This window comes from Phyllostomus discolor, chromosome 1, assembly GCF_004126475.2.
Source record: "Phyllostomus discolor isolate MPI-MPIP mPhyDis1 chromosome 1, mPhyDis1.pri.v3, whole genome shotgun sequence".
Classification (NCBI taxonomy): Eukaryota; Metazoa; Chordata; class Mammalia; order Chiroptera; family Phyllostomidae; genus Phyllostomus; species Phyllostomus discolor.
Genome location: NC_040903.2, coordinates 78,945,197 through 78,969,127, shown reverse-complemented (window position 1 = coordinate 78,969,127; position 23,931 = coordinate 78,945,197). Strand labels below are relative to the sequence as shown.

The window sequence follows — 23,931 nt, the reverse complement described above, 5'->3', positions numbered from 1 at the left end:
CTGGCTGCTTGGCCCAGGCTTGCTGCATAACTGCCATATTACAAGTCAGAATTCTAAGTAAAATTATCTGTAACTCTGAAAATTTATTTGTATAAATATATTTGAAAATTATTTGCATCCATTGCCTTTCATGTCAACTATTGTTGCTGAGATGTTGAATGCCATTCTGAAGTTATAATCATTATGTAAAACCTGTTTGTTTTTCTCTCTTCTGTCAACTTCTACAATTTCTTCTTTATTACCATTAAAGGAGTAGCAAGCAGTGTTTTCTTCCTGTGGCAGTGGCACCAGGTCTATTCCCAGCGGACTTTTATCTGGGCTGGTCCATCTGCCCAGAGATGAGGCCTGTGGTCTCCTGTCTTGTGAGCAAACACAGGAATGTTTGCCATTCGGGGCTGGACTCGTCTTTCCCTCCAGAATGCACGCTCTGATTCAGCACCTGTGGGGTCAGTCCTGCTTGGTGTCCCTAAACCTGGAGGCTCCTAGTCCATTTTTCCAGAGAACAAACCCCTCTGGGGAGTAGAGAGGATGTGGATCACCTGCTTCCTAGATGCCATGCTTCCCCCAATCTGAGGTTTCATCAACACCTTCATTTGCTGCCCCCTTCCCCCTGTGCCAGGCTGATCGAGGTGTCTTACACATCATGGAAACCTGTCACTGTTTCTTCCCTTCTCCTGTCCTGTGGCTTTACACTTTAACTGGTTACTGACATCTTAGTGCAGTTCTGGAAAGAATAGCTAAATGGGTAGCTGGAAGCAGCTGAGGTTACACAGTGGCAGATTCGTATATGTATTTAATGTTTTGCTTTCATTCTCAGTACTGCTACCTTCCTCATTTATTCAAACAGGCTTCCTGGGTCTACTTTCAACCTTTGACCCCTTCTGGGCCCCTAGGAGGCTGTGTCCATCCTCTGAGACATGCACAAGTCCCAGCACTCACATACTTGGATCAGCGGTAGGACTAGCCTATGTGTGGACCCCACACATCCGTTCCCAGATAGCTAATATGCAGCAAACACGTCAATACTTATTCTCATAGGCTGGAATACAGAGTTTAAAAAACACAGTTTTAAAAAGAAATAAATAAATTTGACAAAAGATTAGCTTTAACAGGTTATTAGCAATGGGACATTAAAACAAAGTATTAGTGTGCATATTTGAATTATTAATTTTTATCTGACTTCATTGTGAATGAAATTTGAGGTGGCTTAAAGGTACACCCTAACAACAAAAAGCCAACAGTCAAATATGCAATCCAAAGTAGAACTCAACCTGTCACCACAGGAGGACCCAGAGGCAGTGACAGAGGTGTCCTTCCAGTGATCTATCTTAAGGATTTGACCAATGACACTGCTAAAATGGGTGTCTTCTTGGTAACACTAACACGTGAATAATTAGTAAAACACAATTATACCTCAGAATTCAGCAGTCTTGGGGTCTCATGTTCATACACAATTGAGAACTACCTCTCAAAGAAGCTGTAGGCCGACCAGACTGTCTACAACAGACACAGGCCAAGAAAGGCCCCAGGGAAGGTGAGGTGTCTGTCCCGAGGGAGGTGGGGTAACTGTCCAAGAACACAGGAATCCAGGGGCAAAGATTAGTTCCCTTCAGAGGACAACGTGATAAAAATCAAGACCAGACCCTTTCTCCCCCATTTAAAGAGCACCAAGTGCCGGGCACTGGCCTGGCTCAGCATCCCTTTTGAATAGAGGGGAGCGGCACCAGCAACCTCGTCATGCTCTGGAGATGGAAGTCCCAGCTGGCTGCTGTCACCACCTGTGACCCAGGGCCTCAGCTTACACAGAACGGAGAACTGCGAACACTTTACTGCACTGGCCTAAGCACTTTACATTTATGAACCTGTTTCATTTGTTAGCATAACCACGTGAGATACGTGCTGTTACCTGTGCCATTTTACTGATGAGGAAACACAGGCCCAAACTGGGGTTGGAACTCAGTCAGTGTCACTCTCTAGCAGCATTTAAATACTTGCTCCCAGCGGCCCTTTCTTTTGAGATGGGCATCCCCTCCCAGGGCTCCTAGGTACCCTGTTGTCAGAGTGACAAGGTGGCCTCACTGTCCCAACCCCCAAAGAGGCCTGGTACCTGGGACAGAGGCCATGTGTTCAGTGCTACACTCCCAGTACAGAAATTACTTGTTACATGAGTAAAATCTAGCCGGTCCCTTGATGCCACAAAGAAGTATTTTTGTGACCTCACTGCAAAACTATTTGTTCAATACCCATCTTATGAGGAAAGATGGACACTGGCACAACTTCACTGTTGCCCAGGAGTGAACTCAGAGCAGCTGAGAGCTGTCATCTGACATTAGATGTGTCCATCAGATCCTTCCTTACTTGGGAGAGTGGCAGGAGAAGGTGACTTCTGTCTCATTATCTGTCCCCTGCCTCAGCCGAACACTTCCCCTATCCCACAGGACAGGCTCAGAAAACACTTCTGACCCAGTAAAGGATACTTTCAAGGTCTGCGCAGAGGCTGCAGTGCTTCGGTTTAAATATGACAATGTCAGGGAGACTTCTGTTTTTCCTCTAGAATTAAAATGGGACTATAAGAACTATTCCAAATCAGAGGAAGGTGACTCAAGGAGCACAGAGAAAAGAGGAAACAGAAGGACAGCACAGGTTCAAAAGGACCCCATCCCTCTGCTGAGCTCCCAGCTGCCCAGGACAGCCAACTTCTTCTACCAGGGGCATCCCACCTCTCCTGGCCACAAACATCCACATCCCGTGAGTCCTCGTCTCCCTACTCTACACCTTATCCCCACGGTCAGAGAAGCCATCAGGCTTCCTGCTGGCCTGCCTGGAGCCTTCACAGTCAGGTGGCACCTGCTGCTCCTTCTCTAGTTCCCAGGGCTCCTGCAGCGTGCCCCCCGCCCCACCCCCCGTCTGCCCTGCTTCAACCCACGCAGGGATCTGCCCATCTCATTTCCCTCTGTCTTGTCAACCAGAAAACAAAGCCTAGATTTGTCCACCTGAACTTCAGTCTCCCCCCAGTATAACACCTACCAGCAGCTCAGCCACGTCGCCCACCCAGACCTCCAGGTTCTGGTCCAGTAGAAACAGTCACTGTTTCTGAGTTCTGACCTGTCCTATCACACCCTCTCCTCTGAACACTCTGTCCCTTGAGACGTGAAAATCTTGTTCAAGCCCAAAGAAAGACAAAGCAGAGAAATAAGCCACTTTTTATTAGAACTTCAATCGGTTATTTCCAACACATGATTAAGAGAAGATTCTCCAAAGAAAATTACTAACACCATAGTTCTGTCCCTAAACAACTCATCAGTTTCAGGTTATTGAAAAAAAAATACAGTCCCTTTATTAATTATGAAGAACTAGACACCAGAAGAAATCACAGTCATCACCACACTGTCCTAAGGATAAGGGGACAGTCATTATTGTGCTGATACAGTGATGGGCACAGGCCAGGGGACCTGCAGTACAGGCCTGTGGTTATTCAGGATGTTAAATGTTCTGGAGAAAGTCAGGATTTCTAAACTCAGATAGTGAAAGAATACACTGAAAATCTAGGTTTCTCAGCATACTTTTTAAAAAGATTTTATTCACTTATTTTCAGAGATAGGAGAAGGGAGGGAGAAAGAGAGGGAGAGAAACATCAATGAGTGGTTGCCTCTTGCACGCTGCCTATTGGTGACCTGGCCTGTAACCCAGCCATGTGCCCTGACTGGGAAGCGAACTAGCGACCCTTCGGTTTGCAGGCCAGTGCTCAATCCATTGAGCCACGCCAGCCAAGGCAGCATATTTTTTAAAGAAATCATGAAGTGTAAGTGGACAATAATGTGAATGAGAATGCATGTGGGATTTAACACTAGAAGAACTGCATCCAAATTCTGGTCTGTTCTTACTAATCATGGAACTGGACACAACACTCAGCCTCTAAATGTCGGGTCCCATGATGCTGCGGGCACAGATGTGGACGTGATCCCAGGGCGCTCACGAAAAGTCAAGCACCTCCTGGTTGCTTCCCTCTCTGTGTAGTATTCATGGAGCCTCCCAGGTGACCTGGCTTTTAGAACTTGGTGAAGCTGCTAGAGACTTTTCCATGATTCAAGTCTGTACAAAAATGATTTCTAAGCCCTGGCTGGTGTAGCTCAGTGGATTGAGCGTGGGCTGTGAACCAAAGCATCACAGGTTTGATTCCCAGCCAGGGCACATGCCTGGGTTGCAGGCCATGGCCCCCAGCAACTGCACATTGATGTTTCTCTCTCTCTCTCTCTCTCCCTTCACTCTCTAAAAATAAATAAATAAATCTTTAAAAAATGATGTCTAAACTGTCCCATTCTTAGTACCTGATTACACTCTTCCTCAGCGGCACTTACTTCTAAATCAGGTGAAATCAAACACTTTGCCAGACATCAACACTACAACTGTTGTGCATGCTGATTAAGAATTCACTATGTTTGCTTTGTGTTAGCACAGATGACAACACTGGAAAACAGGACTTTCACTATAAGTAACCTGTACCCCAACCATATTAGCTTAATTATTCATCACTGTCATTGTTGCTTCTTATCTCATCCTTCGTTAATATAAATCTCTACCATAAATCAGTACAAATTTGCTAACCACTTTTCTACTAAAACATATTAACTTGATCATCAACTCATGACTTGGAAACACGTAGAAGTCCTGGAGCTTCAGAAAGTTTGACAAGAGCCCTCCGTATGACGTGAGTGTGTTTGTGCCTGATTCTACTGTCAACACTGGGTCTGCGCTTGTCGGGCAGGGAGGGCACCTTTAGAAGGCAGTGAGTGTCTGTGGTCAGGACTGAGGTGTCAAGTTTCTGCATCTTTCTTACAGCTCACAGGTATGAGGCAGTTCCACAGCGGGCACCATTCTCACTGAACAGTGGTCGCTAGCCCCAAACTCTGGAGGCCTCACACGGAAATAGCCTGGATGTGCTCCCTTTAACTACTGACATTGGGGGTGAGGACCCTGACTGGTTAAACGTCACCAAAAATAATAGGACATTCACATGATCGAACCATAGCTGCCAGTGATAAAAGAAGAATACTTCGTAGCCCACTGAGAGCAGCAAATTGTGTGTCAAGATCATGACCATTGTGTACCTGGGACACAGGTATTTACTTTTTGCTGATGGTTCATTTCCAGTTGGAATTCAATCTGGGAAAAATTCATGCTAAGCCACAGACAAGCAACACCAATTTAAATACTTGCCTTTCTCCTGTTCTGGAACTTAACCTTGTCTCCTACACCCCAACCACCATGAAAACAATGGCACAGAGTACCTCCTGGATCACACCCCACCCTCACCTCCAGGACAGGCCATGTGACCCCTGATGCCCAGGTCAGGATGAGCAAATACGACATCCGTGCCCAGGGAGATTGTGGACCTGGCAGCAGAATGAAAATAGGGACCTAACTGTGCCCAGCACCAGGGAAGCTCAGAGCTGTTAACTTAACGTGAAGAGTCAGAGAGACTGACCGCGGCTCAGGAAGGCAGTAGTGCAGCCAGCCTCGCTTCCTGAACACCACCACAACGGCATGTATCTCAGGTTTATACCCTTAAACCCAAGGTGACAAAGTTCTTCGTGTCATACAAGACCAAAGTGCAAATTCACAATTTGCCGATGACAGGCCACTTCCTCTTCACCCCCCAGCCAAAGAACCTGTGGCGAGGGTTGGAGGCAGCTCCCTGAGGTCCCCCCATAGGAACAGGATTACAGAGCCCCAGGGATCCCCAGTAACAGCACTGAACACCCGGATTGCTCAAGCTGAATTCCAAACTTAGTTAAGAAAATAAAATTCAGCTGATTGAATGTGCAGAGGTCCAAAATCATATTATCCTTTAACTTTCCACATACAGAAACAGTGATCAGCACTTGATGTACCATTTGCCACTTAAAATGATCCAAATGAGAAATCAAAATACAACAGTGGTTTCAGAGAAGAGCTGCCTGAGGCAGTAAAGGTCCATTTGCTGATGTATTTGGGGCATCGCCAGGCTAACACTTGGCATCCGCCCCTTGGACCAGCTCTCTGTGCTCCCGTTCCCTCAGTCAGGTAAGCACACTTGCCTCGCTACTCACTGGGGGACACACGGCGAGGGGATTGCTCAGGCAGTAACTCCCACTACCCACAGTTGTGCAGGGGGGCCTGGGCTCTGCCAGCTGATCTGCCAGGTGCAGACATAGTTCCAGGTTCATCTACCCAGTTCATCCTTCAACAAATGCCTGCTGAATGCCCACTGCTGTGGAAAGGAGATGAGGGACCGACTGTGGGATGGGATGGGGCGTAATCACTAAATATTCAGGCACAACCATCCGCCTACAGTACTGTACGTATTTCAGAAGTGGGATGTCATGAAGATTGGGACTGGAAGGCCTGTCCTAACCTGAGGGACCATGAAGGAATCTGTGTAGAAGCAACACTTGAACTGAGAGTTAAATGATGCAGGTGCTAGCGGAGGGCGCAGCATGTGCAGAATGGCACAAATGAACATCAGAGGAGCATGAAGGTTCGAAGACCTGAGAAAAGGCCGGGCCGCCATGTGCAAGGCCCTCCGACACACCCGAGCTTCAACTCCACACAGGGCCATCTGTCATCTCCGGGGGAAACAAAGGTAGACAAATTTACCCTGACCAGGCTCTCCCTTCTCTAAGGCTGCTCCTGGGGGCCCCACAGCCAATTCCCAGGGGATAGGAAGGACAGAGACAGACTTGCCCTCCCGTCACCTTATCCAAATCGCCAACACTGCCACAACTACTTGGTCATGGCAAATCCCTGCAACTAGGGACAAAGCCATCTGGCTGTTGAAATAACCTCAAGCTGGGCCTAAGGAAGACTAAATCTACATAAATCACTCACCACTGAGGAGCATTTGATGGACAATCATGTAGAAAGCTGAACCTAGCTAATACACATGCTATAAGAAAGGGGGATTATGTTTGGGCAAAAAAAGTTTCACTGTTTATGGTTAGAGTGGAATTTTACTACTTCACACCAGGGCCCTGTCCTGAAAACAGTGAAGACTCAACTGTAAAATTTGTCGCTGTGTGAAGATATTCCTGAAAAGAAATTTTAATTTCTGTTTTTACAAGTCATATCAGATTTAGAAAATAAAAGATGATTTTGAAAAAGATACTACATAGCCAAAAACTGTAAGAGAACTCATACCAAAAGTGAGTTGTCCTAAATATTTTATTCTCTTATTTTAAAATATTTTATTTATTTATTTTGGGGGAGAGGGAAAGGGAGGGAGAAAGTGAGGGAGAGAAACATGGATATGTGAGGGAATCATGAATTCGTTGTCTCTCACACATCCCCTACTGGGGACCTGGCCCACAACCTAGGCATGTGCCCTGACTGGGAACTGTATCACCATCCTTTTGGTTTGAGGAATGACGTCCAAGCTGCTGAGCCATGTCAGTCAGGGCCTAAATCATATCATCTTTTCGAAAACGATTTCCAATATGTTCTTTCTGACCTTTCCATATGTGTGTGCATGTGTGTGTATAAAATTATACATATAAAATAAGTAAAATAAATTTTATATATATATATATGTGTATATACACACACACACACACACACACACACACACACTTTTCATTTTTCTTTCCAGATTTTGGCATAACTTTTCTCATCTAGATTTAGGTAAGCATTCATTATCATGCTCACTGATGCACTGTGTCTTCCAGGACAGCCCAAGTCACACAAGATATTCTGTGACAGCCACTCACTTCTGAGCAGAAAACCATGAAACTACCTGCTCCCTGAACACCTTCCCTGAAACGGGCTTGGCAGCTCCAATCTGAGCTACTGATTTTTGCTGAATGTGCCTGAACAGGCTGTTTGTTCATAATCATGTGTCCTAAAAAACAAAGTGGAGATAGTTTTAGAATATTTTTTGGAGAAGTCTTAGAATTTTCTCCAATAAATAAAAATTATGTGAAAGAAAAAAGAAAAGTTACTCAAAACATAAAACTCTTCTAGGAAAGTGTATAACAGGATAAGGGCAACTGAAACAGAAAACATGACATTTTGCAAAGATCCTAAAGCAAAAGAATTATTTCTAAGACTGAGCTTGAAAGAATTCCCTGATTCAGAATCACATGCTCTCCTCACTGCTTCCCAGAGACAAAGTTTTGTGTGAGAGTGTCCACCCAGGGTAACTTCTCAAAAACAAAGATTATCAGTAAAAATGCAAAACTCTCTGGGCCTCCAGTTACCAGTCCTGAAATCCCGAACCAGGCCCTCTCCTTCCCAGTGGGAACAGGGTGGCCCCTGAGGCCCGCTGAGCAGCACCCCCACGCAGGCTCTCTCTTCCTCGCAATTCAGTCAGGTGGGTGGGACTTGTGTAATTGTGAAAGAGCCTCTCAGCTAATGCTCGACTGCGCCACCCACTCACCAACCCTCCATCCTCCCCACAAGCACATTTATTGTATCTGTCAGCAAGTGGCTCAGAGGGGACCCAAAGAAACCACAGTGGGGTGACCAGGCTGGGTGCTACTTCAGAGACCCTGGGGGCCAATTACAACATTAAATTTTCTCTCTTTATTATTTGTATATGATGTTTGAACAAAGCCTTTTATTTGAAGCCAAACACTTACAAATCCTTATTTTCTTATCCTACTAAAAGGTTCATTGAACTCACCTTTTTGGGCTTCCTGTATTCAAAATATTATGCACTAACATAATTTTCACCTCTGAGGATCATGACCTCTAAGAATATACTCTGTGAGTAAACGGTTTCATTTTTTAACACTGTCCTTTGGGGACAGGAGTGTGAAGGCTGTAGCTCTCACTCCCTTCAGTAGATCTCAGAGGCCAGGACCCACTAGTTCTTCCTTCGCTGAGGTGTTTGGCTATGAGACAAAGGTCGGCAGAAGACCAATGATTGTAGAAAGAATAGGAATTTAACACGCATTCTTCTTTCTCAAGTGTCAACTGGGACCATAGGGTTGTTGAAACAGCATATTCTATTCTAATAGAACACTCTCAGAACTGGCCCTGAGTCAGTGGGATGGATGGTCGTGGTTTTGGAGTCTGATAATTCTGTGATCAAGGAGCACCGTGGCCACCAAAAACTCCTGAGACCTCATCTGGAGAATGTGGGTTCAGACAGAGGTCCCTTAGTGTCCCCCCAAAGCTAAGCCCTGCAATTCCGTTTACAATGGCGCTGGGTGATGGCCATCTCAAATGTTTCCCTGCCATGAAGTCTCTCTCTCTCTCAGAAAAGTGCGCTCACCGAAACGAAAGTAAAACAGAGGCCGGTTTCCCGCGGTGCTGGCCACCCGCTCCCTGCCAGCGGCTTCTCTGATGTCACACACCCCGATGTGGCCGGAGTGTGGCGTTCTCCTCGGGGCGCCTTCACTGTGCTGCAGTCTACACCGGGCCACCGCAGCTCCGTTCGCTGCTGTAACAAGTCGAAAAAAAACTAATTAATTCCAACTTTAGTTTTTTTTTAATTTGTTACAGCGCTGAGCAGAGCTGCCGACCCCATGCAAAGGGACCACGCAACACGGGTGCCACCCTGAGCGCCCAGCCCACACAGTCAGCCATGCTCTTGGCACCACGGCTGGAGAGCCATCTTCTGGGAACTGCTTCTGTTTCACTCTTGTTTGGTAAGGCACAGAAATGAGAACCCAACAATGTCAAAAGCCTACAGTCAGCCTGCCAGCCTTCCTCCGAGATGCGGAGGGGCCGCCTATGGAAAGGGACTCACAATAATGGGCCACAGGTCATCACCAGGCAGTACTGCTAGAGGACAAGAGAAAGGAGAAAGGGGGAGGCCAACGTCTACTCATCTGCCCACACATACTCCTAAAGCCTTTCATATGTGGGCATCAGCCAACCAAAAACCTATTTTTTTAATTCACTGGGATAGAACAGGGCTTCTTCCTTTTAAAAGCCAGAAAACAGGAAATCAAGCCTATCGGCTAAGTCAGGCTATACAACAGGTCCATCTTCATGTTAACTCTTTTAAGAACCACGGAAAGAGTGGAGGATAGCGGGGACACGTGGTGATGGGCAGAGACATGACTTGGGGAGGTGAACACAGAGCATAGTGTACAGACAACGTCTTTTGCAACTGTGCACCTGACACCTGCAATTTTGTTAACCAGTCATCCCAATAAATTCAATAAAAAGGAAAAAAGAATCAAGGAAAGAAAGAAAACACACAAAATCAAAACAAAGATACAATCACAGCAGAAACTAAACACACGAATTAAGTTTCCTGTAATACAAGCTTCAGGAAATGCTCCTAATCATGCTAACAGAGCATTTGTGGGGGTGTCACAGCCTGGAGATCAGGAGGCACAGAGCTGGGGATCCGTCCGTGAAACGCACCTGTTAACTCTTCTCCAGCAGAAGTATCTGGGCCGCTGTAAAACCTTGTTTTAACAGTGAAAACTGTAGAGGTCAGGCAGCACCTTTCTTCCTTGAATACAGCATTACCTGCATTAGCTTTATGTCATTCCCAAAGCTTAGCCACCTCAAGGTCACCCTCAAACCAAACTGAGCTTCATTAGGACTGAAGTGTGAGAGCTTCAGCCTGGCATCATTTTCTGTTTCTTGAAATGGACAGAACCTGGCTCAAGTGCAAAGAGATTCTACAAACCTGGACATCGAGTGAAACAGATTTTGTACTTTTAGAAGAATCCATAATGTTTTGTAATCACATTTCAAAGCAAAACCACCCTTTATGATTTCATAATCCCAGGCAGGATATTATATCATTTTCTAGGTTTCTAGATTTGTCCTGACCCCCAATGGCTTCAGTTGGCTTAATTTAAACTATAAGCATTTTGAAGTAATCAACCATATTACTGCCCCCATAGGTGAAATACTTATTAAATATATTAGGCACACTTGTAAAAATATCCTGTGCATATTGTACATTCACAAAATACACATGCAGCCCTAGAGAAAACTTAAATGTGACGAGTGCCACGTCAGGAGCATGATCTTCGTGCAAATCAGCGACTAAAGAAGGATCTGCGCTCATGTCCTTCTCTTGTGCGTTGCAGTTAACTCTTTAAACTGGATGACACATCATCAAAGTTTACGTACTTGGAGGCTGGGGCAGGTAGGCACCAATTAATTTCGACCTCTTCTTTTCATATCCTTTTTGTGTGATGTCACCTATAAGAGAAGGAAAAAAAGGTTCAGAATGGTCCCCAGAGGTAGAGCTGATCACGCAACACAGTCTAAGAAGACATGCAGGCACAACTGTGTTTTCTGTGTGCCTCACGATGACTATTTTAAGAAGAAAACACTTTAGTCATTTGCCTTGACTTTTTCCCTTTGCCTTCAAACAAACAAAAATGCCTGCCCAGCCCTCCTCTCAAGATTTTGGCTCTGATGGGGCCCAGAATTAAATTCTTGCAATCTTACTCACATCTGCCAGTGCAGGAAACCTCCCCAGTCCTCATGGCTCTCATTAACCTAACCAACCACAGATCGTGCAGGTCCACACCGGTGACAGCTGCCCAAGTCCACCACTGACTATCACCTTCTTCCATTAATGAGATTTTTTTCTAATCAGCATCAGTCTCGAGGACTTGAAACTGCTAGAATATTTTTGAAAATAAGTGATTAGACCTAATGGAACATTAAATAAGACAAAGTTAAAGAACATGGGACCTATGGAAATCCAAAATACGTGAAAAAGATACTTATCAGTAAGACGAGAATTAAAATGTGATAGCCAGAGTTTCACATACAGCAGAGCAGGAGCCCTCAGCACCACGCTGACATTCTTCTAAGTGCTGAGGACATGAGACAGAATAACCTGTGTGGTACGTAATAGCCTTTCCAAGTATAAGTGCTATTGCACACAAAAATACTGATTTTTCCCTTGAAATTTTTAGAATCTGCTCATTTTTCCTAATATTCTGATCAAACTATCACAACCTGAAGAGCCAAAAACTTGAGCATGAATAATAACACAGTAGGCAAAGGACAAGTTATTATGAGCCACACACAAAGTGGTGAATTTGCTTTCTCTAGTGAGATATGCTCACCAAACCCGATCGGACCACAAAATGCCCTCAGTGTTTAATGTTTGACACATAACTCATGGCTCACTGTAGAGTCTTGTCCGCCCCATGAAACACACGACTCATTTTTAAACACGGGGCCATAAATAACAGAAAGATATAGAAAATGCATCCTGTTCTCAGCTGATGAGCATTTTTGATGCCACACCTATGTGAGTGGCCACCGTGGGTTGGCTGATCAGACGAACGTGACAGGTGGCCCTCATCCAAGATCTGCCAGGCTCTGCACCTGTGCCTGCTCACCGCTCAGTGCTGGGGCTGGTCGGTCCTCTTTGGAAAGACCCCATCAAATATTCCAGTTTTTAAAAAACATCCAAAATTTCAGCATCCTCAACACCCACGTGCATGTACACACTCTGGAATTGCTTTATGGTTGATCAGGACAAGGCAGTGAGCGAGTACATGGAGACGGGGGCGGAGAAGTGGCTCTCACACCTTACCCTCCCGCTTCACACTTCTCTCTAACCCAGCAATTTCCAACCAGCGTGCCATAAGAATTTTTAAAGCAGACAATACCTGACTACTTAGTCACAGCCCTGACCCCTTTTCCCTTGGATCATCAAATTTTTAAAAAATGACAACAGCCAACATAACAATAGTTGGTGTGACTGAATCCAAATTATACCTATCTTTTTGGTCAGATCAACAAATATATATTTTTGGTGTGCCAAAGAATTTTAGTAATTAGTTTATGTGTGCCATGAGATGAAAAAGGTTGAAAATCGCTGCTCTAGCTGACTGCACTTTGTGTAACATTGCAAGAAAGAGCAAGACATCTGCCTTTGAGAAAACATGGTAAAATAACCTGCAGAAAGAGGCACTTTCTGCTCTTTGACAGCAAAGCAGGAACAGCCTCCCAGGGGGTCCATCCTCTCAGCGCCCCCGGGGGACCCCTGAACAGGTAGCTGCCCCCTCCTCCCGAACATTTCCACTGTCCTTTACCACGTATTCTCCCTGACCAGTATTTGGACAGAAAGAAACTATCATGAAGCTAGTTTCCACGCTAATTGTACTCTCCCTTAATCCACTTTGGCTTCAGCTCAGCATTTGACAAACTCAAAATCAGTCAGCTTTTGCAAGCCAGGGGACACCTGGATGAAACAAAAGCAGGAAAAGGAACATGGGAGCGAGAGTATCAGGGGAGTCCCCACCATCAACTAGCACATACTGGCTTCCCATGAAGCTCCCTGTGTACTACTTGTTTACCAGGGTGCCCATTCCCAGCCAGTTCCACTAGCTGTTCAACACTTGGCAACTCACAGCATCTTTGCTGGTATACCCAAAACTCAGCTCGAGGTTTAAAAAGCACTCGGATGAACATTTAAGCATAAAGGTGGTTCACAGGAAACTCACTTCGAACTCTGTCTTTAAATTCTTACTTTGAAAAACTCCAATTTTTAAGACCTTAAGCATAAAGGAAAATAAGCACTTTCCCCAAGAAATCATGACCCCTCTTAAAAGGGAAGGTGTCAGTGTGGTCCTGTCCTACAGGTCCTAAATAACCTCTTTTAATTCTTGTAACAACTGAGTTTAAGGTAAGAAACTGAGGCACAACAGTACTTGTATTTCTCGCTCAGAGCTCCAGAACTAAAAAGAAAACAAATCTTGTCCAAATCTAATACTTTCCCCATTGAAATCACACTCAGAATCTGCCACTTGGACTAACACCAATGTGGTCAGTCAGCATTCTCTGGATGTTTGCCCAGCCCCAGCCACACAGGACATCCTCCTCTCAGGGACCACCTTGCACCCACCGCCTGCTGTCACCCTCCAAAGCCCGGCCCAGCTCTGCAACACCCCAACGTCAGGGCTCCTGCTGCACAGAATTTTGCACAAGTCACGGTGCTGCTCTCCCCATGAGGCCTTGGTGGCCACCAATGGTTTGTTTTGGTTTCAGCAATAAGCAAGTGGCTCTCATCCTCAAAACCAGGTTGTGATGCCTTTTATGGGTCAGTGTCCTCCAGGCCGAGTCCTGACCCCTGGTGTTTCACAAATCAGGACTGCGTGTTGAAGGGTTTAGTCATACAAGTGAGCAGCAGACACAAGTGTCAGAGTGACTTCAAATAAATGACTGGACCGAGGTTGCATTTGGAATCATGGTGAACACAGGGTGATTGTTTAACTGCTTAGTGACCATGAGGTAAAGGACAGAGGGGAAAATCAATAACAATTCCATTATTAAAGTGTGTAATACAACAGCTTGACTTGAGTGTTGCCCAGAAGGATCCAGCACCTGTGACAAGGGGCCAGGTTCACTCAGGTCCCTAAGCATCAGTGTTAAACATCCTTGCTACACACTATCTTTCTCAGGGAGAAAGTGCAGGCATTTTTAACTCTGGAACCACTTTAGCATCTGGTAGTCAGAGATCCAACAGATCCTCAGACAGACTCCCTGCAAATTATGGAAGCAAACTTTCTAGTAGAGGCATTTATGCCCATTGTTCTGAAGCAGCCTACGAGGTTTTTGTGCTAATACAATACAGACAGATAAGACAGATAGACAATAGCTATGGTGAGATGATAGGTAAATAGTAGATGACTGATACAAAGAACAGATGATTAATAGATGACATATAGATAGTGATAGGTAAACAATAGGTAGATGTAGATAGGTAAGTAAGATACAGGTAGATAATAGATAATGGATAGAAATTAGACAGAAGCTGGCTGGGTTCTCACACAATTCCTCCCACTAGAATGCCTCCCTGGTTTCTGTCCAAGGTTGACCTACATCCAATGCCGCGGTATCACCTGGTTCCTCCTTCACTTCGCATCAGTTCAGGCTGAAAGATCAATTGGCTACACCTCCCCTCTCCTCACCTTGAATCTGTAACAAACACAGTCTTCAGCATAAAACTTTGGAAATTCAAGGTGGAAAGGCTACTACAGAGGACCCACTGCTCCATGTCACATCCCTAAACAAGGTTTCATCTGACACCTGTCATCCTACAAGGAACAACCTATGGTTTACAGCCAGTTAATTAGTATTTTCTCAGCCTGGAGCTAAAAGATCATCATCAATGAGAAGTACAGCTCATCCCCACCCATGACACATTTACAGAATTTTGTTCCTTGAAAAGTAGCTACTAGAAGGCAGGATCTACACTTGATTATTCTCCATATAAAATTCCAAAGAGTATATTTTCCATGCTTGAATACTAAAAATAATAATTTATTAACTCCATTTTCATTTTCATTTATGTTTTTATTTTGGAGGGGGGAGGGAGAAAAAGGGAGAGCAACACTGATCGGCTGCCTTCCATCCATGCCCCAACTGGGGACCGAATCAGCAACCCAGGCATGTGACCTGACGGGGGATGGAGCCTGCAACCTTTCCGTTTGTGGGATGATGCCCAACCAACTGGGCCTCACCGGCCGGGGCTCCCTTTTCATTTTAGAATAAGAAGGTATAACAGAAAAGTAAATGAAAAAAGTCATTGGTAATCCCAGTGAGGAGAAAATTAAAGTGATCTCCTGAAGTACTTTCCACTTACGAAAAGCGTAATTTGTTATCCTTAAAAAAGTTTCATAAGACTTTAAATTCCAGCAGTAGAAATAAAGTTGTCATGTGTTCTGTTTACAAAGACAGAGTTACAGACAAGTCATAAATTCAACATGAAAATGCAAGTAAAGCAAAACCACCAGTACATGGTTAAATCATACTCAGAGACAGAAAAGATAATTCTTACTTCCCTCTCCAAATGGCATTCTTTTTCTCACCTACATTGTAGACCAGAGTTTCAGAGCAAAGCCTGAGTCTGAGAAAAGTGAGGGGCAGCTGGGCCCACGAATCCAAGAGTGAAGGTGACCCCGCAGCTCCCCCGTTTTCCCACCTCAGCCTTACTCTGGCAAACCCAGCCCGGCGAGGCTTGTGCGGAGCCAGCGGACCTGCACTCCAGCCAGGACAGGAGACACAGAGCCCCGTGTGCTCCAGGCAGCAAAGAGTGCCCCACCACGAACGTATGAGCCGCAGCCAAACCAGGATCAATTCAGAGTAAACAGACTGGCTTAACGGTGATGGTTTCCATTCTCGTGTCAGGAGTTATTTTATTATTTAATGCTGGAACAAGTGTTTCATATAACAAAGCAATCATTTCCATGTTTGGAATTTTAGGGCCGTCAGGAACCTTCATGGCATTTCTTTCCTACACTGATGGCTTTATAAGGCTTAGGGACACCCTTGCAGGCATTCTCCCTCTTGACCCTCTGCTGGAAGCACAACTGTCAGCTCTGCAGGGACCTCTCTCTGCAGAGACACACTGCTGTATACAGGCAAGTACCCATCTGTCTAAGGGAGCAGGAGCAGGCAGACCAGGGACCTCTATTCCCAAACCCCCACCTCCCCGAGCACAAGCCAGGGGCCTCACAAGGGCAGCTGATTTCTCAGGGTCTCACTTTTCTCATTGATAAAACATTAATAACGTACTTACAATATTCTACTACAGTTAAAAAATCACATACCCAGAAAGTAAAATGTTTCAAGAGGCATGAAGCAGTTGCAACAACCCAGTAAGTACTTGCCAGCATCTATTACATGTTTAAAGGTGTGATCGACTCTAAGGAGCACGCAAGTATGGCTCTGGCCTCTAAGCTGGGCAGGAAGACACACGAGAGCAGCCTTGCCTGCGTGCCAGCAAGTCCTGTGCAGTCAGAAGCTGGAAGGGACTATGGCAATGCACCCTCCAGAGAGGTGAGGCCAAAGACAGATTACAGAAGCGTCACAAATCCTGAGGAAAGTCATCCATCTGCTTCTCTGTCATCTCATCACGGACGCTGATGCCAACAGCTCTCTGTTCATGATCCAAACAGCTGCTCTGTCCCTAGCTCTCCAGTCCCGGCCACCCGTCCTTCCTCCGCATGCAGCCCTCTGATCCGTCACTGAGAGGATGGCATGACCTCCTGCCCGGAGTCTGTCGACGGCGGCTCCGCACTCTAGGACTGAGAGCAAACTCACCAGAGGGCCACAAGTCCTTCCCGAGCCTGGCCCCCTTGTGCCAATGTGCACATCACTTCACGGTGACTGTGCTTCTCTTTGTTACTATGCATATTGCTGTACTCACTGCTCATTAGTTCACGTCATATTTCCAATGTAAAATTTAAAAATTTATGTTCCATGAGAATATTTTAAGGTAGTCAGGATAAGCATAAAACCTGCACTAGTGTTATAAAACCAACAAGGCTTATTCTAAGACTTAGTATGAAGGGGAAAATTCTCAAGACCTACATATTAACATGACTGGGTTTTTATATATATGTAAATGACCAAAAAAACCTCCTTAAAACATTTAGTTAGTGGCATCATCAGGAAGATAAAAAATATTTTAAATATGCCAACATATTAAAATTGTAATTCTAGCCAGTAAGTTCCTGGATACTATCACTTAAGACTTTATCTTTGAAAAAAATAGTACATGTCCCCTGTGGCTTTTCACTTTGGTATATCAAAAACTCCAATTGCAAGAGGAGGCTTTAAAGAAAATAGCCTGCCTGGAGTCCACTCTCTTCGGCATCACAGGAGAGCAAGAGCCAACCTCCACCCACCCACAGCCAAACTTGAAACGCTGCTGATGTTAAAGGGAAACTACTCGCAGCACAGGAGTCCTGGGGCCTGAACTGCGCTGAAGATCTTAAAAATGAGCATTCCAGTAGAGGTTTCCAAAGTTTCAAAATGCTGGAGAGTGTGCTGTGTAGGTGACAGAGAAAGGTCTGTAAGTTCTCCTGCTGCCGGGCACCCCCCACCCAGAGTCCCAACAGGATCAGGGCCCAGCAGGTGGCACCCACCTGGGGCTCTCCCCACAACCCCTGAGACACCCCGCCAGCAGTCAGCCCTGCTCACCAGTCTGGAAAATTTAAATAGGCCAGTTTCAGGCAAATTGTTATAATCAACTGCTAAAAACTCTTTAAGCCAGCAAGTATAACTATTTTCTAGGATTCACATATCCCTCCCCATTTTTGTCAAAACAGAAAAAGGAAAGAAAAACACTCTTAGGAAGATAGTTCTTGAGAAGTCCACACATATATGATACAAAACTATTTCCATGATGGTGCCTTCTTCTCTGTGCAAGAAAGTGTGTTTTACTGGATGTTGTATCTGTTCCTTGATGGGAAGGGTTGGGAAGAGGTGGGAAGGGGTGATTAACAGATCTTTCATTATTTCTACCTAGAAATCCAGAAGCTCAGAAGGGACCAGGGTCCCGACAGGCTCAGCCCTTTCTCATCCAAGCCTCATAAGTCTCGTGAGCCTCTTGCCCTCCTCCCTGAAAGCTCCCCGTGAAGACAAACAGGGAGAGACCGTCAGACCTTGTACTGTGCATTGAGAGAGGAACAGAAGCACAAAGCGTAAGGAAGGAACACTGATTTTCTATAGTGAGCCAGGATCTCCCTGGACACCTTACACATAAAATCACCATTTAAATTTTAGAGGTCCATCATCATCACCCCCTCATTTCCCACAACAGGTGACAGTCCCAGCAAGACTAAGACACTCATCCATGGGCCCAACTGAAAGCATCATCCAGAACTGTTGGTACCAGCACTGAGACTTTCCTGCCATTCCACAATGGGACTGTCTACATGTCACACTGCGGGAATGTCGAAGCCATTTGTAGAAGAGGAAGAAGGACAAATTGCACAAAAAATGTCTATGTCAGTCCTGGGATCCAGACAGTCTTGTGGTGCAGCCTGGGGCAAGTAAGCAGACAGGATGGTCTCCACAGGCGTGGGGAAAGGAAGGGTGCATGGGGCAAACCACTAGTGACTGTTATGAAGCGGGTCCCACAGAAGGGACTTCTGTTCTCCTGAGCAGGGCCATGAGGCAGAATCAGAGGGAGAAATGAGAAATTGGCTGAGTTTATCAAAGGCTTAACCACTGTGACACCAGAGGAAGTAGGCAGCAGAGTAAACACAAGAGGCCCCTCCTGTGCAAAGACCTAAACACGAAAAGTGTGTCCCTATAAACAGAGTTCAAGATTGACTATACACTTGTCAGCTTTAGGAAGGTGCTAACCCGGCAAGGACCTAACACCATGAAAGCCCCAATTTTCTAAAAACAGTATAAGCAATTAGCTTCCTATGTTAGAAGCACACTCTCACTTACCAAGAGTTTGATTTTACAATAAATGTTTTCAGAATCATCTAAGTCAGGGACTTGGGAGCCTTCAGCAGCTATGGCCCTTTGACTGGCTGTTTCTATTCCAGCACCAGTGAGTCAAAGGACTCATGAGTCTGCCTTGTCTTCCAGCCTCAGTGAGAGAAGCTCAGAGGGATTCCGTGAGCAATTCACCACGCCTGTGCCTGAGAATCCCAGGGCTATGCAGGAACAGACATTCCTAGCAAAGTCCCCAAAGATGGGCAGTTTCTTGCAACCCCACCATCTATTTTATTACTGTTTTTTTCATTTTAGCCAGTCCAGTAGGTAAGTAGTGATATCTCACAATGGTTTTAATTTGCTTTTCTCTAATTCCTAATAATGTTGACCCCATTTTCACATGCTTATTTTCCATTGGCATCCTATTTGTTGAAATGTCTGTTCATGTCCTTAGCCAATTTTCCAATTGGATTTTTGGTAGCTTTGTTGAGTTCTTGGAGTTCTTTGTTTATTTTGGACAGTCCTTTGTAGGATACTTGAGTTGCAAATATGCTCCCAATGTGTAGCTTGTCTTTTTATCATCCTTTTACAGGTTTTTTCACAGAGCAAAAGTTTTTAATTTTGATGAAGTCCAATTTATCAATTTCTCCCTTCTATAGGTGGTTACTTGGTACCATGGGCCAGGCTTGGTCTCTGTCACATATGAACAGCACAAACACTGCCATTCCTGCTTCTGTAAGTCCCCAGGTGGCTCTCTGTAGTGGTCTTGTTAGGAATGTACTTTCTGTCCATCAAAGACTGCTTGAATTACATTTTATTTACCTGAAATTCAATTTCTGCTCACTATGTCTCAGCTAAATAAAACTCTTCAGGGAAGAAGGCAGCATACCTTCAGACTTGCAGTGCTCATCTTGCCCTGGTTCCACTGTACTGAACCTTCCACGAGCACCAGTGCTAGCTCGCACTTGACTTCAGGGACAGCTGAAGCCTGAAAAAATGTCTCCTAGGTAACAGCATAAAGGACACTCAGAGCATTTGTTGAACCCTATTGCCTAATAGTTAACAAAAATTTTAAAACTCTGTAACTGTTTCAGTTTTCCTCTATGGTATTATTTCTTTGCAAACTGATATTTCTTACCAATGTTACTTTAGTTTACAAAAAACCGTTGACTGTATTGAGAATGACTTTCTGCTTTTATTTTTGATTATGCTCAACTGCCTGTTCAGGGAAGGCACCACTTCTGAAAAATTTAGTCTGAATTAATTTTTCTTCTAAGCAGATCCTCCTCCACTGTCTTGATTCCTTCTGAATGGACTAAGATGGCTTGCTCACCAGAAACACCACCTGACCCACACAGGGCTAGCTCACTGGATGCTGCCATACACTTCACTGCTGGTTTGCTTGCCACCAGCACTGATACCATGAACCGAAAGCACTCACATCCTTTATCTATGTCCCTTTTTTAGCTGTTGGGCTTTACTGATAACTTTTCCGAAGGATACCCGGAATGTCCACTTGTCATTTGTCAAATTGTTAATGCTATCCTACAGAACTCGTTGCTACATTAACCCTTCAAACTTTATAACAGCCTAAGTGCTGACTCAGGAACCTGACACCATCGTGGTTGGAGAGGAGTGGGTGGACCGCAACTCCAAACTGACCAGCTCTTGCTCAGGTGGCATCCTGAGGCAAACAGGACCACTGAGAGTAACTTTACAACTAGAGAATAAAACTGGGGGCCCCTCAGCAAGCATAGGCCACCTACAATTCTTTACACAAGATTTGGGCTGTGTCTGGCCCTCTTTAGCATCTCCGCATACTGGAGACACCCCGGGTGGCACACGTTACCTCCCCTCACAAACCACCTCTCTGAGGGGAGGCTGTCAGGATCAAAGACGAGCTCACAGTTCACTCACCGAGCCCTGCCCTGCCTGTCCCACCAGCAGGGCCCAGAGGGGCTGGAAACCCCAGGGATGCTAGTGAGCACCCAGCCTGCCACTGGCAGGGTGACATGGTGGGAACATGGGTGACATGGCCCAGTGTTCCTCCCTCGAAACAAGAAGCCACCTTTACCTCTTCTATCAGATGGAATAAAACCCTTCATCACAGGATCAGTCTGACCTTATAGAATCCAGAATCTCAAGAGGACACTGCAGCTAAATACTGAATCAAATCGGAAATGGCTACAGTAACACTCAGCTCTGACTCAGCCCTTGTGGAATAAACTGCATGCTCCTACCGAAGCTTTACCTCAAAATTTCCAAATGTCATAGAAAAATCCTGAATTTACTTTCTGATTTATTCATTCATCCAAAAAATTTATTAATACCTACTGTGTGACAGATGATTGGTAAAGGGTAGCAAATGAAACACACATGTTTGCTGGATGAAAAATTAAATAACAGTTATAGTTTCATTTTTAAAACTTTCTCAAAGGTAGAAATAAAGTGGTGCTAAGTTAACAATTCCATGACTTTCTTAAATTGTCCCATCTGGGCCAGTAATGGAAAATAAAAATGAAAACAAAGGTCTTATTAAGAAATAATAATGACTAAATACTGCCTCCCTCTTATAGGTTTCAAAATATAGAATATGCCAGAAATTGATGGCATTTTTATACACCAATAATGAACCATCAGAAAGGGAAACTAAGAAAACAAACCCACATACAATTGCACACACAAAAAAAATACCTAGACATAAATTTAACCAAGGAGGTAAGAGACCTGTTCTCGAAAAATTATAAGACACTGAAGAAGGAAACTGAAGATACAAATAAATAGAAACATATTCCATTCTCATGGCTAGGAAGACTTAACATAATTGAAATGTCCATATTACCCAAAGTAATCAACAGATTCAGTGCAATTCCTATCAAAATACCAATGGTATTTCTCATAGGACTTGAACAAATAATCCAAAATTTTATATGGAACCACAAAACCTCAAAGAGCCACAGCAATCTTAAGAAAGAACAGAGTTGGAGGTACTGGGCTACCTAATCAAACTATACAAGGTGACAGTAATCAAAACAGCCTGACAGTGGCATTAAAAACAGATATATATATCAATCAAATAGACCACAGAGCCAAGAAACAAACCCACATCTTTATGGTCAATTAACATATGCCAAAGGAGGTAAGAACATACAAGGGAATAAAGACGATGTGTTCAAAAATGGTGTTAGGAAAATTGAACAGATACATGCAAAAAAAAATTTAAATTAGACCACCTTATTATACCACATATAAGAATAAACTAAAAATGAATTCAAGATCTAAATGTAAGACCATAAAACTCCTAGAAGAAAACATAGGCAATAAAATCTCTGACGTTTCTCACAGCAATATTTTTTTCTCATATATCCCCACAAGCAAGGGAAACCCAAGAAAAAATTTAAAAATGGGGCTACATCGACTTCTGGCCAAGATAGACACATTGTGCCTCCTTGCACAACCAAGGTAGGGACAATAACAATTTAGAAACAGGATAACAACCAGAACCGACAAAAAATTCAACTGTATGGAAGTCGGACAACCAAGAAGTTAAGATAGACCTGTTCATCCAGACTGCTAGGAGGGGCAGAGTTGGGCAGCTAGGTGCGGGTCATGGCACAGAGAGCAGAAAGCGTTGGGACTGGGCATGCAAAACCACAGCAGGTGGACCCTGAGCACGGAAGCGGCAGCTGGCAGACCCTGGCCAAGGGGTGGCAATCAGCAGACCCAGCAAGGCAAGGATTGTGAAGGAAGGCAGTGCACACAACCTAGGATCACAGCACTGGGAAATAGAGCCTCAGGACACTGACTGAAAACACGTGTGGAGGTTGAGATGCAGGAGAGACTCCCAGCCTCACAGGAGAGGACCTTGGAAAGTCCTTGGGGGTGCACAAGCCCACCCACATGGGAATTGGCACCAGAGGGGCCCAGTATGCTCGGGGGAAGCAGTGGAAGGGACTGAAGTTCAATGGAGAGCAGAACAAATGCCATTGTTCCCTCTCAGACCCCGCCCCCACATACAATGTCCCAACCCAGCAACTGGGGTGCCCCACCCTGGTGAACACCTCAGGCTCCGCCCCTCATACCTAACAGGTGCAACCAGACAAAAGGAAAAAAAAAGATGTCTCAAACAGAATTGAAAGGCCCACCATCAGTACTTTTAAGCCACCGAGAGATAGCCAACCTATCAGATGCACAGTTCAAAGCACTGGTGATCAAGACACTCACATATTGGTTGATTTTGGTCACAAATTAGATGAAAAAATGAAGGCTACAATAAGTGAAATGAAGAAAAATGCAAAGGGAACCAATAGTGATGGAATGAAAGCTGGGTCTCGCATCAATGGAGTGGACCAGAAGGAAGAAAAAAAACATACAATCAGAAAAGAACAAAGAAATAAGAAATCAAAGAAATGAGGAGAGGCTTAGAAACATCTAGGACATCTTTAGATGATCCAACATCCAAATTATAGGGGTACCAGAAGGAGAAGAGGAAGAGCAACAAGTGGAAAACTTATCTGAACAGATAATAAAAGAGAACTTCCCCAATCTGGCAAAGGAAATAGACTTCCAGGAAGTCCAGGAAGCTCAGAGAGTCTCAAAGAAGTTGGAGCCAAGGAGGAACACACCAAGGCACATCATAATTACATTAGCCAAGATTAAAATGAAGGAGAGAATCCTAGAAGTAGCAGGAGATAAGGAGACAGTAACCTACAAAGGAGTTCCCATCAGACTGTCAGCTGATTTCTCAAAAGAGACTTTACAGGCAAGAAGGGATGGAAA

At 44.7% G+C, this 23,931-nt stretch overlaps 1 protein-coding gene across 4 annotated transcripts in view; it reads right to left on the bottom strand.

Moving 5' to 3' along the window:
* The window catches only part of DIP2C (disco interacting protein 2 homolog C), a 435,220-nt gene that overhangs the window by 205,250 nt on the left and 206,039 nt on the right, over window positions 1-23,931 (bottom strand). For 2 of the 4 annotated variants that reach the window (XM_036025084.1, XM_028505417.2), the window contains exons 2-3: window positions 11,077-11,148; window positions 9,251-9,418 (exon numbers count right to left, since the gene is read on the bottom strand). In XM_036025084.1, the coding sequence (XP_035880977.1) occupies window positions 9,251-9,418; window positions 11,077-11,148 (240 nt within the window). The remainder of the gene's footprint in view (window positions 1-9,250; window positions 9,419-11,076; window positions 11,149-23,931) is intronic. The other 2 variants (XM_036025087.1, XM_028505418.2) reach the window with 1 other exon arrangement.